This window comes from Eptesicus fuscus, chromosome 2, assembly GCF_027574615.1.
Source record: "Eptesicus fuscus isolate TK198812 chromosome 2, DD_ASM_mEF_20220401, whole genome shotgun sequence".
NCBI lineage: Eukaryota > Metazoa > Chordata > Mammalia > Chiroptera > Vespertilionidae > Eptesicus > Eptesicus fuscus.
In genome coordinates this window covers 22608151-22624871 of record NC_072474.1, presented here as the reverse complement: position 1 = coordinate 22624871, position 16721 = coordinate 22608151, and the positions used below count along the sequence as shown (strand labels likewise).

The 16721-nt window shown below is 38.9% G+C and overlaps 1 protein-coding gene across 1 annotated transcript in view; it reads left to right on the top strand.

Moving 5' to 3' along the window:
* Positions 1 to 16721, top strand: part of MALRD1 (MAM and LDL receptor class A domain containing 1) — a 640413-nt gene that overhangs the window by 343309 nt on the left and 280383 nt on the right. The window contains exon 29 of the mRNA XM_054724807.1: positions 1348 to 1505. Within this exon, the coding sequence (XP_054580782.1) occupies positions 1348 to 1505 (158 nt within the window). The remainder of the gene's footprint in view (positions 1 to 1347; positions 1506 to 16721) is intronic.

The following is a 16721-nucleotide window of genomic DNA, read 5'->3' as shown; positions in this document are numbered from 1 at the left end:
AGGTGTTGGGGGTTGTCGTTTTTACAATGAAGAGCTGAAGACAAGTCTCAGATATACTGGTGAAAAGATATAGGGCATTAGCAAGAAGGGGCCCTGAATTTCTGGGTGCTACAGAGTAGAAAAAAAAAAAAGTCTAAATATTAAAATACCACAGGCCTATGAAAAAACAAAGCTCTCCAAGCCAGCCTGACCAAACCAGAAAATGGAAGGCCCAAGTTCCACCCAAGCACTGAGCTCTACATACATACAATGTTTGGGATATTTGGATACACAAATGTAAAACTCAACATGTTTCCTGTTGTGTTGCCTATTAAAATTCTCAGTGTTTCATTTATGCACTCTACTGATGACTGCATTTTTTAAAGTTCCTTTATTTATATCTCATAAGTAATTTTCACATTGTTTTTCAATAACTGGATAGTCTGATGGGTCCATTAAATGATTTCTATAACTATCTTGTTGATGCAATAGCGTAAATTTCTTGTCAGATGAGTTAATCTGCATACTATAAAATACTTTGCTCAGAGCATACAGTTGGAAATTGTTCTGTCAGTGAGTTAGAGGCAAACCTCTTAGATTTCCCTTTTGTTTGGCAGCTCAGATCATATGAAATATAATTAAAAATTCTAACCATTCATCCATCTATGGATGTCTAGGTTGCTTCCATATCTTGGCTATTGTAAATAATGCTGCAATAAGAGTAGGGGTGCATTTACTTTTTTTTTAATATATCTTTATTGATTTCAGAGAGGAAGGGAGAGGGAAAGAGAGATAGAAACATCAATGATGAGAGAGAATCATTGATTGGCTGCCTCCTGCACGTCCCCTAATGGGAATCAAGCCTGCAACCCAGGCATATGCCCCTGACTGGAAGCAAACCTGGGACCCTTCAGTCTGCAGGCTGACGCTCCATGCACTGAGCCAAACCAGCTAGGGCACATTTACCTTTTTGAATTACTATTTTCATTTTCTTTAGATAAACACTCAGGATTATATGGTAGTTCTATTTTTAATTTTTTGAGGAACTTCCATACTTTTTTCCACAGTGGCTGCACCAATTTACATTTCCACCAACAGTCCATGAGGGTTTTCTTTTCTCCAAATCCTCAGCAACTCTTGTTATTTCTTGTCTTTTTCATAAATAGCCACTCTGATAGGTGTGAGGTGATATCTCATTATGGTTTGATTTGCATTTCCCTGATAATTAGTCTTGAGCATCTTTTTATGTGTCTGTTGACCATTCATATGTCAAGTATATTTTAATTTATAAATAACTCAAAGATGGAAAAGCTGAAATAATTCCCTCATTGTTATTTTATCCTATCTGAATCCTGTCCTTATTCCTAGGACACTTTTTGTACCTGGAGGCTACTCCAGTGGGCCTTCGGGGTGAAGAAGCTCACCTCAAGAGTGGTGTGTGGCAAGAATCCAGTGCTGCATGCACCATGAGCTTCTGGTATTTCATCTCTGCAAAAGCCACGGGCTCCATTCAGATTCTCATCAAGGTAGGATCTTTGCCCATGATGCCTCTGAGTTTAGTGAGGTTTCCTACAAGTAGCACATGGCCAAAAAGGTTTTAATTACAACTCTGCTAACAGGGCCAGAGAAAGCCTCCTTTAGCTGCTACTGGGGTTCAAAAGGTCTATGGAGTTCAGTAAGCTGGACCTATAAACCAGCTTTGTGCTCAACATCATCCCCTATGATTATGATTGAATCCAGAGACACTTTTTATGTTATCAATCTGTCTAAGACAGGTAAGTTTTTTCTTACTACTTAGATATTTCTGCCCCTATTTTTCTTAGTATAAGAAAGTAGAGTGTTTGTACGTCTGAAAGAAGAGTGACTATCCATTTTAACTCACATGTGAGTGATCATTAAAGGAACTGATATTAGATATTCTGGTTTCTAAGCACACCGTGCAAAGAACTGCACCGCTCAGGAGAGTGATTAAGGTATGATTACTTTGAACTGCTTATTAACTATGACACCGTAATGCATTTTATTCCTGAGGATTAATTGGATGTTTCTGTTCGGGCTTTAATTTAGTATAATAAAGTGATAGTGTTCGGGGAGCAAAATAACAAAGTGTATATTAATATTAATGAGACTTGGTTCATATACCTTACTCTTTGGCAAGTTCAAACAGCAGCAAAAAGGAGGTGTCTGTGTGTGTGTGTGTGTGTGTGTGTGGTTCATTTCAAGAATCTAGTTAGAATTTTAAGAAAGCTGACTTTAAAATCATGCTCCTGAGGCTACTGCTGCTTCACTGTGCAGGAGCTTTGGTGAAGTTCCCTGACACTGACGGAAATGCCTGACCAGAAAACTGGGCCCACATGCCTGCACAGTCCTTGTTTCATCTGAAACCTGAGCTAACTTTGTAATTTAGGGCTCTGCTATAATAATGCAGGAAAGCCAGCCTAATAAAATACATGCAGCAAATATTGCAGTGATTTATTCTTATATTTAAATTGGAAGACTTACTAAAATGTAATGCTTGCAGTTCTCACAGGGGTGTTTTCCTAGTATCTGTTGAATGTGATACTTACGTGATGTGCACCATGCAGAGGATTGGTTCAGCTCTGCAGACTTTGCTTTAATTATTTGTTCCACTCATGTTTGCATTTCAGCTCTCTTATATTATAAACACACACTTTATATTGCTATAAAATGTACAATTAAACTGTTTTGAGACACATCTTCCTACTGAGTCATGTTGAACTCCTACATACCTATGGACATTTAACAACATTTTTAAAAACCTATCTACCTAACATATTAAAAAAACTTATTTAAAAATATATGTCTATTCTCATTTAGTGACATTAATTACAAAGGAGAGAAAAAGTTTATAGCATGTATTGATTTTTTCATGAACTTTAGGGCAATCATTTTATTTTGCTAGTTAATATGGTACATATTTTTGATCATCATTACAAAGATCTTCTTAGGCTTCTCTCTGTGGAACGGGGCTGGACTGTACCCTGCTCATTAGTTTGAAAGCATCCCAGCCAGATGGCAAACAAGAGCAGTAGGGAATCTGCCTTTCATTTTTTTCTCTTTTCTTCTCATCTTTTAAACCGAGTGTCCCTCAGAATTCTAGAAGTTCTTCCTGCTCTCTGGCTATTCATTTATATTTATTCTGTTTCAACAGACAGACTATAAAATCCTGAGAGCAAGGCCTTGAGGTGTTAGTCTCTATGTGCCCATCCCAGCTATTCAGAGAAGGGACTGATGGGTGAAGGCACTGCAAGAAGAGTGCTGCCCTCCTATTGCCAAGCTCAGGACAATCCTTGTTTGGGACAAAGGGACGGCTGTTCAGCATTATATGCACAACATTTTGATCATATCTGAGAACTTTTAATCTAAATCTGAAATACAGACATGCAATCAGTTGCAAGAGTCACATTACATTGAACAATAATCTATGTATATAAAGAGGCAATATGCAAATTGTCCGGACACTGGAACATCATGACCGCTCAGGAGCTCAGGAGGAAGCTGCGTGCACAGGTGGGTGGGAGGGGACTGCGTGGGAGGTGAGGCAAGCCACAGATGCCGCAGTGTCTTGAGCAGTCCCAGAGTGGAGGCAGACAGGGGGCCTGCCAGCCGCCACGTGCCAGCAGTCCCACCTCTGCACGTGAGCTGCAGAGGAAACACCTTTTCTGACCGCTCATTGGCTAAGCTCCCTGTACACCACTCACAGTGTTCTTGGTAACTTGGGTAATAAGAATCCAAGAAGTTAATCTAGGGGTTTTCCACCTCACTCCTGGAGGAAAAAAATGAAGGTCCACTGCTGGATGGGGCTAAGAAATGTCATATCCTGCCCTAGCCGGTTTGGCTCAGTGGATAGAGCCTCAGCCTGCGGACCTCAGGGTCTGGATTTGATTCTGATCAAGGGCATGTACCTAGATTGCAGGCTCCTCCCTGGCTAGAGCCCAGGTTAGGGCTCATGCAGGAGGCAACCAATCGAAGTGTCCCTCTCACATTGGTATTTCTCTCTGTCTTTCCTTCTCTCTTCCATGTTCTCTAAAAACCATTGGAAAAATATCCTCAGGTGAGGATTAAAAAAAAAGAAAGAAATGTCATATCCTACGAAAGAGACATCTTGAAAATGCATAAAGAAAGTTGACATTTTTTCGTGGTGAAGGGACTGGAGTCTGTGTTGATGAGAACACCTTGGTGGCTGCGGCAGCCAGCAGTGGCAGCAGCAGCAGGGTGATGGGGGTGGCACCTTCCCTGATCATCCTGGTTGCCTCCCGCAGAGGGAGGCCAGACTAAGCTGTCAGTAGGACATCCCCTAGGGTTCCCAGACTGTGAGAGGGGTCAGGCTAGGCTATAATTTCATGCACGGGGCCTCTAGTCCAATATAATAAAAGGCCAAGAAATAGATCAAACAACGGAACAACCGGAGCAACCGAACAACCAAACAACAGAACAATCGGTTGCTATGACGTGTGCTGACCACTAGGTGGCGTGTGCGGAATATGGTGGGTGTTGGCCACAGCGGGATGGTGGAGCAGATGAGTGAGGGCACCAGACCAAGGCGGGGCACCAGTCGCTGTCATCGGGGTGAGCCTCTGGTGGTTACTGAAAATTCTTTGCTCCCGTGCGCCATGGTCCCGCCCGGCACTCGCACCTGCTGCCAGCACCGGCCCAGCTCTCACCCGCTGCTGGTGCCAGAGCTGCCTCTCTCACCTGCTGCCAGTGCCAGGCCCTGGTCCCAATCACTCAGCGCCATCAGTGGGTACGAGTGGCGGCTGCCAGCCCTGATCGCCCCTGAGGGTTTCTCCACCTTTCCCTTCTCCTGAAAGGTGATTGGGACAGCAGCTGCCACTCACACCCACTAATGGTGCCGGCCCCGCTCACACCCGCTGTTGGCACCAGCCCCAATCGCTCTGCACCATCAGCTGGTGTGAGTGGGACTGGCATCAGCTTGTGGGAGCAATGGCAGCGGGAGCAGGGCTGCCAGCAGACATAGGACTGGGGGCCATGGCGGGAGGAGCTGGGCAAGGTCGTGGAGGATGGGCCAAGACCAGCCCCTGTGCCTACCGCAGCCTCTCAGCCCATAGATCCTTTCAAGGTGCACAAATTGGTGCACAGGGCCCCTAGTCTATATATGTAAAAGCCTAAGTGACTGTTACAGCCAAATGACCGGACGACAAGACAACTGGCCAGTAGCTATGATGAGCACTGACACCAGGGGACAGATACTTAATGCAGGAGTTGCCCCTGGTTGTCAGTGCACTCCCTTAGCCAACCTCCCATGGCAGGCCAACCTCCCACAGTTCCTCCCCATGGCTGGCTGGCCCCGATTGGCCCCGATCAGGACTGGGCGAGATGGGCCTCTAGTCTATCTAATAATAGAGGAATATGCAAATTGTCTGGGACTTTGTCACAGTAACAGTAATGACCAAACAGCAGGCTGCTTGGGGTGACAAGGCCAGCAGGGGGGTGAGTGAGGGACGACCAAATGACTAACAGCAGGCTGCATGGGGCGACCAGGCTGGCAGGGGGGTTAGTGAGGGACAACCAAACAACTGAACAGCAGGCTGCGTGGGACAACCAGGCCAGCAGGGGAGGGCAGTTGGGGGTGATCAGGCTGACAGGGGAGGGCAGATGGGGGAAACGAGGCCTGCAAGGGAGGGCAGTAGTGGGGGTGGGGCAGGCCTGCAGGGAGGGCAGTTGGGGGTGATCAGGCCAGCAGGGGATGGGGCCTAAACCAACAGTTGAACATCCCCCAATGGGTCCCAGATTGGAAATGGTGAGGTCGGGCTGAGGGACATCCCCCCATGCACGAATTCCATGCACCGGGCCTCTAGTTTAATAATATTATAGTTTTAAAGGTTACTATTGCTTGTAGAGCACAACCACAGTAACACACAATAATAGATACATTTATTGAAAACTAACCACATAACATTTGTTGAACATCAACATGCACTATTCATTGCATAGAATCATTTTATTTTTTAGGAAAACAAAATGAATAATAGTTCTTAGAATGGATATATGTAATTGTTAAACTGCTTCTGTAATAAAGGAATTAATTTAGGGAAATCCCAACAAAGAAAATCTATTGCTTTAGGGAATATTTAGTAAAGAACAGTATTAGTTTACATAATGTATGTATTACTTCTATGTTTTTGCTTTTAGTGGTATGAGAACTACTTTTAACTAAACAGGTATAATTGAAACAAATGTAACCTTTGGGTCTTAAAGTGATAAGTGAATTACAAGAAGATAGAGGAAGTATTTTGTTGAGAAATTTTAACCTTAATATTTTTCTTTCCTTTGAAGTTTGCTTTAGTTATAAATGTAAAAAATAACCACGATGAAATAAAGTAGCTAAAAATTTTTCAAGAGCAATAACAACTTTTAAAAATACAGCTAGTTTTATTGTGAGATTATAGAGTTTGTCAAATAGAAGGATTGTTGCCTAACACTCACTGCTTGAGTCAAGCCACATTGAGAATGGGATGTAGTCCATGGCAACTGGTTGTGATCTCTGCTTTGCATTGCCTTCCTCACTGAAGACTCAGATGGGCTAAGTAGTAAGTCCAAGGTTATAAGATACTAGATGAGCTAAGAGTTGAACTCAGGGATAATAAAAACCAAGATTAGAATGTTATACAATCTGTTTGTTTTTGTTCTATGGAGGAAGATTGGATGTTGATAATCTAAATTAAAATCCATGGGCCATGTATTTTTCTGAATTTAGTAATAATTCATTTTTAAATAGTATACTTATTCTTGATAACATTGATCATTTTAACCTACCATTTAACTTATTTAAATTTGATACATTCTCATCAAATGTAAATGTATTGCTTTTCAGATCATCTAAGATTTAAAACAAAAAAGCACATGCTCAGGAGCAGAGTAAGAGTTCTACAACATAAAAATTAACTTGTTTTAATAAATATATTCAATTTTATTCATATTTCCACTCACTTGTTTTCTTATGGGGTTAATTAATGATGAGTAATATGTAAATTTTAATACACTGTAAAGAATTTGGGGAGAATATTTTAATTTACCATTTTGTTGTCATGGGTATACGTCTGTTTACTCATCAGAAACAAAACACCTTCGCATCTTTTCAGTTAGTCATTTGAAAAAATACAGGAGCACCTGCTACCTGAAGAACATTATTGTGTTTTGGAGCTACTCCATCTGTAATAAAGTGTTATTTTAATCAAAGGACTGTATGCTGTAGGGAATTTGCATCTATTTGACTGAAGGCATTCAGGGCTATCCATTATACCATTATGATAGAAAACATAATATATTCAAGCCAGAAGTGGAGAAAAATAATGTGTTTCAGGAGAGCCCTTCTGATTATAGCAGCCTAGTTATGCTGAAAAACCATAATTAAATTAGTTCATTGCTTTATCTTGCTTAGTGATTCAGAGAATTTTAGAGCTGGTGGGGTCCTTGAAATATGTTTAATCTAAGCTATTCATTTTACGGATGAAGGAACTAAGATTATGAGGTTATATTTCTTGCCCCAACTCATATGGTATTTTAAGAAAAAAAGTTAGGATATGAATCCAATTCTTCTGACTTCTAATTTAGAGTTATTATATTTGACTTCCTGGAAATTCTATGTAAAGATCATATTGAATATGGGAATACCAATTTTGTTCAGTAGGCAGTGAAAAATGTCAAATCAACAAATGAAAGGACAGATTTCTTTGTTTAGTAGACTAAGTCATCTTTTATTCTCAGTCTAGAGAACAGTGAGCCTCAGTTGTCAATTGGCAAAAATGAGCATTTTCCATCCTGCCCAACCTGCCATTACCCTCTCCCCCGCACACACGCTCACCACATCCTGATCTGAGGTTTACATCTACTGTAGTTACTAACACCACATGTGCCTAAATATTAGAGTATGTCAGACGGATTTTCAGATTTAGACATATTTTGATCTCTTCAGCTTACTGAATATCTGATGCTATTTTACTCACATTGCTGGCATCTTATTCGCTGTTTCAGAGAAAATGATTTAGAAAATATGGATAGAGAGGATACATAGAATCTCTATTGATACATATTCTGAAATTTTGATTATTTTAGACTGCCATGTGGATTTTATAAATCAATTATACTAAACTTTTTGTATCAACATTTTATTTTATTTTTTTAAATCAGAATTGTTTCAGCACCTTAACAATTCCATCTACATAGTGTGAGCTATATTGATTGCATTATTGACCTTGACCAAGTCAGGAGAGAAAAGTTGGTTTTTGCATTTCAAGGTGGAGCCATGCAAGATATCAACCCACTCAGAGATTTATTAAATTAGCTGCCACCAGATCACAATGTCCTGATTTATATATAATAAATGTTTATTTTAATCACCCTGGAGAACATGTGCATATTTGTTCCAGGCATACTTTTTACTAAGTAAGATTTTTAAAAAATGTCTCGCTGCTTTCCTACATCTCTTACCTCTTTCAGGTTCCTCTCCTGCTATCCACTAGGACTTCTGTGTAGCCAGTGCCACTGGACTCCCTTCTGTCACAGAGAAAACATTTCTTCAGGATGCTAACACTGTTTAATTAATCCCAGGAGTTTTTGCTTTACATGAGACACATATGGTCAGCACTGCAGAACATTATTCTCACTACTCTAGCTGCTATTTCACTTCTATTTAGACTTCCACTGCTACTATTCTTGTCATGTCCAGTTATTGGCTGATCTCCCCCAACACACACACTTTTTTCCATACAATGTGCTAAGTCTTTTACATATGAAGTTTCTGCTTCATATATTAATTCCCTTAACCTACAAAATAAATTTGTGAGGTAGATTCTTTGCCCTAATTTTACAGAGAAGGAAATTGAGACCCAGATCACATAAATAGTAAGTGGTATAATCAGGATTAAAAGCCAAGTCTCAGTTCAAAATCCACACTCTTAACCATTACTTTTAACTTCTGCTATTTGCATTTAAACCATTTTTATACTCAGGGTGTCGAGATATTACTGCCCATCAAAGTTTTCTAGTGGTTCAGAAATCATACAAATTAGAGATGTCCATCTCTACATATTAATAAATCCATAGGCCTGTTCCACACACATGTTAGAGAGGGGAGATGATTCTGTTCAGCAACTTCTGCTGTTTTATTTATTTTTCCACCTTAGCTTGTCAATATCTATCAACAGTAATTGTATTTATCTAAAGCACTCTCCCTCATATCTAATATAATTCATAAATTTCAGAATCATATCTAATATTATTTTGCTGCATTTTTATGTTGGTAAGGAAAGAATGAATTTAAAACAATGTAATTTGACTTATATACGAACAAAACTAGATAGATGAGTCTTCTAATTAATTATATTAATTATTATTCAAGCATGAAATCTTTAAAATTATTGCAAACATCTATTCTTTCAGAATCTTCCTCTCATATGATCAAACTTGGTCAATAATAATGTTTTCCTCTTTAAAACTGAGACATTCTAAATTAAAATCAGAGTTCTTCAAGATCTGGAGTTTATCATGTGTGTGGGTGTTTGTGGGAATCATTGACTTATTTGTTAGTGTGATAAACTTATGAATTACTTCTCAGAATACTTCTATAAATGTAAAAAATAAAATATTAGAATTATAAAGGAACAATTAAATTAATACTAGTTATTAAAATATTTTAAAATAAAAAATTATGACTTAATAAATGTATGTTAAATGACAACACCTAACAGAGTATAAAATAACTACTATTATTTCAAAGGCATAATCAGGTAATCACAGACCTTTAACATTATATAAATATTGTTATTATTATTGGTTAGAGAGTTGCAGGTAGTACTAATATCTATAGTTTGCTGCCTGTATTCTTGATTGAAGAAAATACCCAATTTTATTTGAAAGTAGCAAGAATAAAGGTGCATTTCCCTCAACTGTTGTGGGGGGGAAATAGGCTCTTCCCTGGGATTGTGAGGAAAGCATTTCGAGGATCCATGCGTGCACGGGACATTGTAATGTGGCAAGGTGCTTTACTGGTGATGCTTGCCTCTGCCCCTGGTCTTCCAATGTCCCATTCCCCTCCCTCCAGCCATGGAAAAGGTCTACTCCTGTATTCAGCAGGGCCAAGGCAAAGGCCAATGGCCAGAGTTTCTGCTTCTTGGTCCTTGGGAGCCTGAGCAGTCTGTCCCGGGCCCCAGATGGCCACGAGACCTGTACGGTCCCATGTTCCTGGGTGGGAGAGAACAAAACTAAGGGGGCAAGTATGCATTGAGAGAGAGCGAGAGAGCGAGAGCGAGAGCGAGAGCGAGAGAGAGAGAGCGAGAGAGAGAGAGATCTTTGTCTCCTGCAATTATATCCAAGAGCTTGTCCAAAGTAACCAATTTGCTGCCCAAAGTTTTGTGGGCTTCTGATGGGATCCAACCTCTGACAAATGATCGATCCCTTTCCCAGGTTAGACCAGCAGTCCTCTGTGGTCCAGCACCTCCTCCTGCACATTTTGTCTTTATCGGGTATGTCATTATTTTCCCCTGCTCTCTCCCCCCCACACCCAATCCTGAACTGCAGGGGGGAAGGGAGGGGTGTTAATCCCCTGGGAGAGACAATGCTGTCATTTATTGGGGTGTGAAGCTGTAGCTTCCTGGTGAAGCAAATAGGCTTCTGCTTCCCAGCTGAATATGCTCAATTTGTTTGCTTCCTTTCCATCATTAAGTAGCTAAGGATGATAACGCATCTATATTACAATCCTCTTGAAAACCAATATTTTATGTATAGAGGGCCTTGAAATTTTTAAATTTCATAAGGGTGTCTATCTTGCATGTTCATTGTTTACATTCATTTATTTATTAAGAAAAATCACTCTGCCTTATCTGAGTAGGAAATTTTTGCACAAGTCAACTCCAGTACCCAATGAATGAAACAGAAAGACACTGAAGATAATATTCTATCTGAAGCAATTTCAGAGCAGGCTAAATGTAAATGGGCTTAGGTTCTGCCACAGAGAAGAGCTATTTCAGTGGGTGGATATCAGGGTTGCTGCCAGGTAGAGTCAGCAACTTCTAAACTGATTGCCTGTGGATTAATATATTGAGAGATTTGTCACCCAGATTCAGGGGTGTCTTTTCAAATGCCTTAAGTAGTCACAGCTATTGACTTTTTATTTAATACTAGAGGCCTAGTGCATGATTGAATCATGCACGTGTAGGGTCCCCTACACGCTTTTGCTTTCCATCGCGGGGGAGCTGGGTGCCTGTCCGCTGGTGCACCAGGCCTTTCAGAAGCCTCCGGCGTGGCGAAGGCTTCCGAAAGGCCTGGTGCCTGAGCGGACAGGCACCCAGCTCCCCCACTTTTGATGGTCCGCGGTGGGACGTGAGCTCGCTGCCCCAGAGGCCCCTTCTGTGCCGCAGCACAGCCATGGCACAGACGCTGAGCTCACGCCACCACTGGCGACGCGAGCTCAGCGTCCTGCCGACCCAATCGGCTACCCCGGCCACCCCGAGTCCCGCCCCCCGTGCCTCCTGGCCAATCGCAGGCATAGCAAAGGTACAGTCAATTTGCATATTTGTCTATTATTAGGTAGGACTAGAGGCCCAGCATGCAATTGAAATCACAAGAAGAGGCGCCCTGCCTCCCACCTCCCACCTCCCACCACTGTGCGGAGGTGCCCTGCCTCCTGCTGTGTGAGAAGGCATCCCGCAGGGTGCCGGGCCCGAGAGGTGCTCCGTGCACCTCATGGTGACTGGTCATTTGGTTGTTTTGGTCGTGATGCCTCTTGGCCTTTTTTATTATGACTAGAGGCCCGGTGCACGAAATTCATGCACTCAGGGGGGGTCTCTCAGCCCAGCCTGTGCTCTCTCGCAGTCCAGGAGCCCTTAGGGGATGGCCAACTGATGGCTTAGGCCCATGGGGAGCAGGCCTAAGCCATCAGTGGGACATCCTTAGTGCTGCCATGGAGGCGGGAGAGGCTCCTGCCACCGCCGCTGTGCTCGCCAGCCGTGAGCCCAGCTTCTGGCTGAGCAGCACTCCCCCTGTGGGAGCACACTGACCACCAGGGGGCAGCTCCTACATTGAGTATCTGCCCCTTGGTGGTCAGTGTGCATCATAGCAACTGGCCATTCTGCCATTTGGTCAATTTGCATATTAGCCTTTTATTATATAGGATAAGATCTAGGATAGAAAGAGAAGAAAAAAAAATATTGTGACATGCCTAGTTTAAGATCTATTTGGCCAATAGCTTCACATGGTTACTGTTAATTTGCCCAAAGAAAATTCATAGGCACAATTGTTTTGTACAGAACTGTCCTATGTAGGAATCCTGAGTGCTAATTAATTTCACTTTAACTTTGGCTTATTTCTGATAATATTTGAATTTTAACAATTTTAAAAGAACGTTTTCATGGCAAAACATACTTTTTATGTCATTTTATATTTTTAGGATATTGTCTGAAAAATCACGGTAATGTTTGGCAAATAATAGTATTTCTATTTGGAACTCATAAGTTCTCATCAATTCATTTTTAACACCTGCTCTGTTAATTTGCTGTGGAGTTTGCAACACATGCTTCTACCAGAACAGGTTAAACTTGCTTTTTCATGGCCTGATTGTTCTAACTGACTCACATCCTTGACTCAGAGGTTGCTACAAGATTGGCAATCAGTTTTCGCTAATTCTAGATCACAGAGTTAGAGAAGATAAAACCCCTATGATTCACCCTCATATGTATTATCATATTAAATAATTAAAATCCCAATAATATTAGCAATCTTAACTCTGTGAAAGATGAGTATATAATACATTTCTATTTGTAATCTTTTGTGAATTTTAATAAAAATAAATGGGGGGAAAAGGGGTGGGGGAGGGCAATGGGAGAAAAGGGGAACATATGTAATACTTTGAACAATAAAGATTAAAAAATAAATAAAACAAATGTTTAAGTCCTAATTTTTAACACTGAATAAATAGGTTTAAATTGGTATTTTCCAGATTAGTACAACTCTCCACATCTTCTAAAGAAGTCAGGAATATCTTTTTAATAATCTAGGACTTGTGTCAACAAAGCTTCTTGGAAAATTCTGCTGTGATTCCACATCTGTGGGTAGCATTCTGTGAAAGATACAAATAAAGAAAAGCTGGGCTGTTTAGGATATCCTCTGCACTTACTTATACTGTCTGTTGCTAACTAAGTCCCTTTGATTTAGGACTACAACACTCCTTTGCAAATACTGAGTTGCCAGCTCAGTCCCAACTCTTTCCACTCCTTGATTCCATTCATGCATTCAAATAAGCCTTCAGTGAGCTTGTACTAAACACACTTGCTGTCATGGAGCTGGTAAGCTTACAGTAGACTTAAATGCTTGCAAAAGCAGCAATATGACTTTCATTCTTTCTATGAGAAACAGATCTCTCCCATTAGAAACAGCATGTTCTTCAATATTTTATTGCCCTCTTTCCAAAATTACACTCTTTCTGAAAGGGTGACTTATGACTTCCTGTGCTGAACTCCTGAAACAGGGACCTCTGGGTTTCATGGGATGGGTCCTAATTAAGGGGCATTGTGTTCCCATACCACTGAGTCTTTGTTTCATGGCCCTACTACACTGCATGATGACCCTCTCTACAGAAAGTTCGATTCTCTGATGACTAGGGAGCTTTCATGACAGAGAGGATACATCTGTCCTGTTTCTAGTATGAAATATAGTGCCAAGCATATAGTGGGTATTATAATTGAATGAGTAAAAATATAAGCAGTACATAATGAGATGCCAACTATGTAGAACAAACCATTTAATATGTTAGAAATTTGAAAGCTATTGAAACATTTATGGACTGAAAGTGTTTAGAGGAAACCTGATCTTGAAATTAAGAAGAATTTGGATAACTTATCTTTAGCTTTAATTTAACTTTATAACCATATATATTGAGTAACTTGTAATGTATTCACCTTAAATAAATTGAAATGTGTCAAATTATAAATGCAAATTGGTGGTTTGTATAAATACTGGTAATAGCAGCCTAAGCAAATTTAAAAATAATTCAAAATTGCTCTTTGAACAGCAAAAGAAAACAATTGAAAATGTAAATTGTTAAAAGTACCTATAGTTAATGAGCTTAACTTTTAACTTCGGCTTGATATGAGAAAAGAATTTTCAACTTAGCTGCTAGATATTCATTCAGATATTGTCAACATTATTTTCTTTTCACCAATTGACACATATTGAAATTAAAATATGATTTTTTAAATCAGTTTTTATAGCTCAGGTTATACACAGAATTACTTAGGATCAACATAAACAGCATCGATAAGATAGTGCCAACCTATAGACACTCTTGTGATAAGACTTAAGATTGAAAAATGGGTTAAGAGAAGGTTCTCCAGAGTCATCTATTCTTAACATTTCATAGCACTCATCTTCCGTACATTTATATAACTTTAAAGAATTTCATGTCAGTGCTGTTCATGTGATACAAAAAAATCTCCAACAAGATTAATTAAATATTAAAGAAAAAGATTTTTCTCAGTAATATTAAGTTTTGGAAGGCTTCAAACCATTGAAATATCTAAGATTTTACTCCCTAAGAACCAATGTTTTGGGCCCCATTAAAAATATATGTTATACCCTTCTACTTTCCTCTCTTCATCTGTAGTATTCTGAAATCTCTTTTCTCTTCTGAGGGACATCATTGTTCATCTTTCCCAAAGGCAAGCTTTCCAACTTAACACCTTTGCTAAATTTAGTTTAGCAAATATAACCTTAAAATATTTCTCAGTAAGCAAATACAACCACATTATCCATATACATTTTCTTCTATGTTCTTATCCATGTCTTTTCATTATACATAAATTTTTTCAAAAAATCAATGTCTTTTTCTACATTCTTTTGGCACTTACCACTTTCCATCACTCTCTTGAAGGTCGGATAGAGGTACAATTTATTTTTGTGTCCTTCATAATGAATGGCTCATTGTAAACACATATTATATTTGTTAGAAAAAATATAAGAAGTTCCCAATACCTCAAGTTCATATATATAAACAGGGAGAATAATATATAAACACATAATTAAAGGAATTCACAAAGTAGAAGATTTGGGGGAAATTTTGAGTGGAAGCCAAATATGAAATTACCTATGTAGTCTAGACAAATTATTCTACATAAAGCCATTACTTTTATGGTCCTAATAGCAAACCCTATATCACATCATAGTTGATATTACTCTGTCAAAATAGAAAAACAGAAGGATAACAAAAGTGGATTAGTGTTCTTTTAATAAATTAGACCATCTATTTATGGACTTACTTTATGGATCAGACCATACATATGAAGGTTTTAACATTCAAATTTCCATGAATGACTCATTGAAGATTTTGTTAAGGATTAAAAGTACTAATGAATTTCATTTTCCACTCAAGGTATGCTATTTACTATATACTGCAGATGATCTTAGTACATTGCCTTATCTTCTTTTATGCTAACTTGCTGGTGGCAAGATAGCTTACTTAGTTCTTCAGCATTCACGAGCCCTAAGGATTTTAGGGGTCATATTTTAATGAGTTTATCTTGACTCCTTTTGACTTCACTGGGGATCATTCAGCAAATACAATCTCACCAAAGTTATAAGTCCTATGGCTTCTAAATTATGATAAGAATGGTAAAAAAAACTCTTTGGGTTAGAGGAGGAGGACTTATTTGGGAGGGGAGTTCACTTAAATTATTTTTGAGAAAAGCTTCAAAATACGAGGTAGAATATTTAAATTAATAACTTTCTTAGCCTTATTAACATTGGAGCTAACTTTTCTTTGTATCCAAAGGAACATAAACATATACACAAGCGCACCTAAATTGAAAAGGAGAAAATTATACCCCAAATGGTATTAAACAAGCTAAGCAACTTTGTTTCTTTTGATATTTGACAAAAAAAAAAAAAAGTTTAACCAGAAGATGAATTAAGGAAAAAAAAATAGTCAAAATCAGAGAAATTTTAAAAACTTCCTTTCTACATTTGAGCATAAAATATGATAGAAATATATAAATGAATATTTTTTCCAAATACTTTGTTTACTTAGATGTGGAGAGATTGTGAACAGTTTTATGAGTGTGTGTATGCTTTTTTATTACTATTCTCTCCATGCAGTAATAAACATCATTTGAAAAAACTCTTTGGATTAGAGGAGGAGGACTTATTTGGGAGGGGAGTTCACTTAAATTATTTTTGAGAAAAGCTTCAAAATACGAGGTAGAATATTGAAATTAATAGCATGGATCTACAGAAACATTTTTTAGATAATTTATTTTTAGATGTGCTACCTTCTATTTCATACTAGAATTTTTGATATGCCCTGCTTTCTGCATAACTTAAGCACAATTATATTTTAAGAAAATTTTATGAATGCAAACATAGTGAGACAATGAACTAGAGCCACGTAACTGACAGTGCATGGTTCAACATGACTGACAGAATAATATAGATTCACTTAGTTTTCCTACTTCTCTGGGGAAGAGAGATCCATATTCCATTTTATTTTGCACACACATAATATAAATTACTTCAATTCTCTTTTATGTCAGAACTTCAGAAAAGTTCTGTTAAATTTAATAACTTCAATGTGAATTGCTAGAATCAGAATCATTATACTAGTACAAGGCACAGTACTCAATTAGTCCATTTGTACCTTCTCATATATGATAAGTACTCTGAAAATATATGAAATTGTATGCACAGAGAAGAAAAAGCAAATTTATGAATTTCCT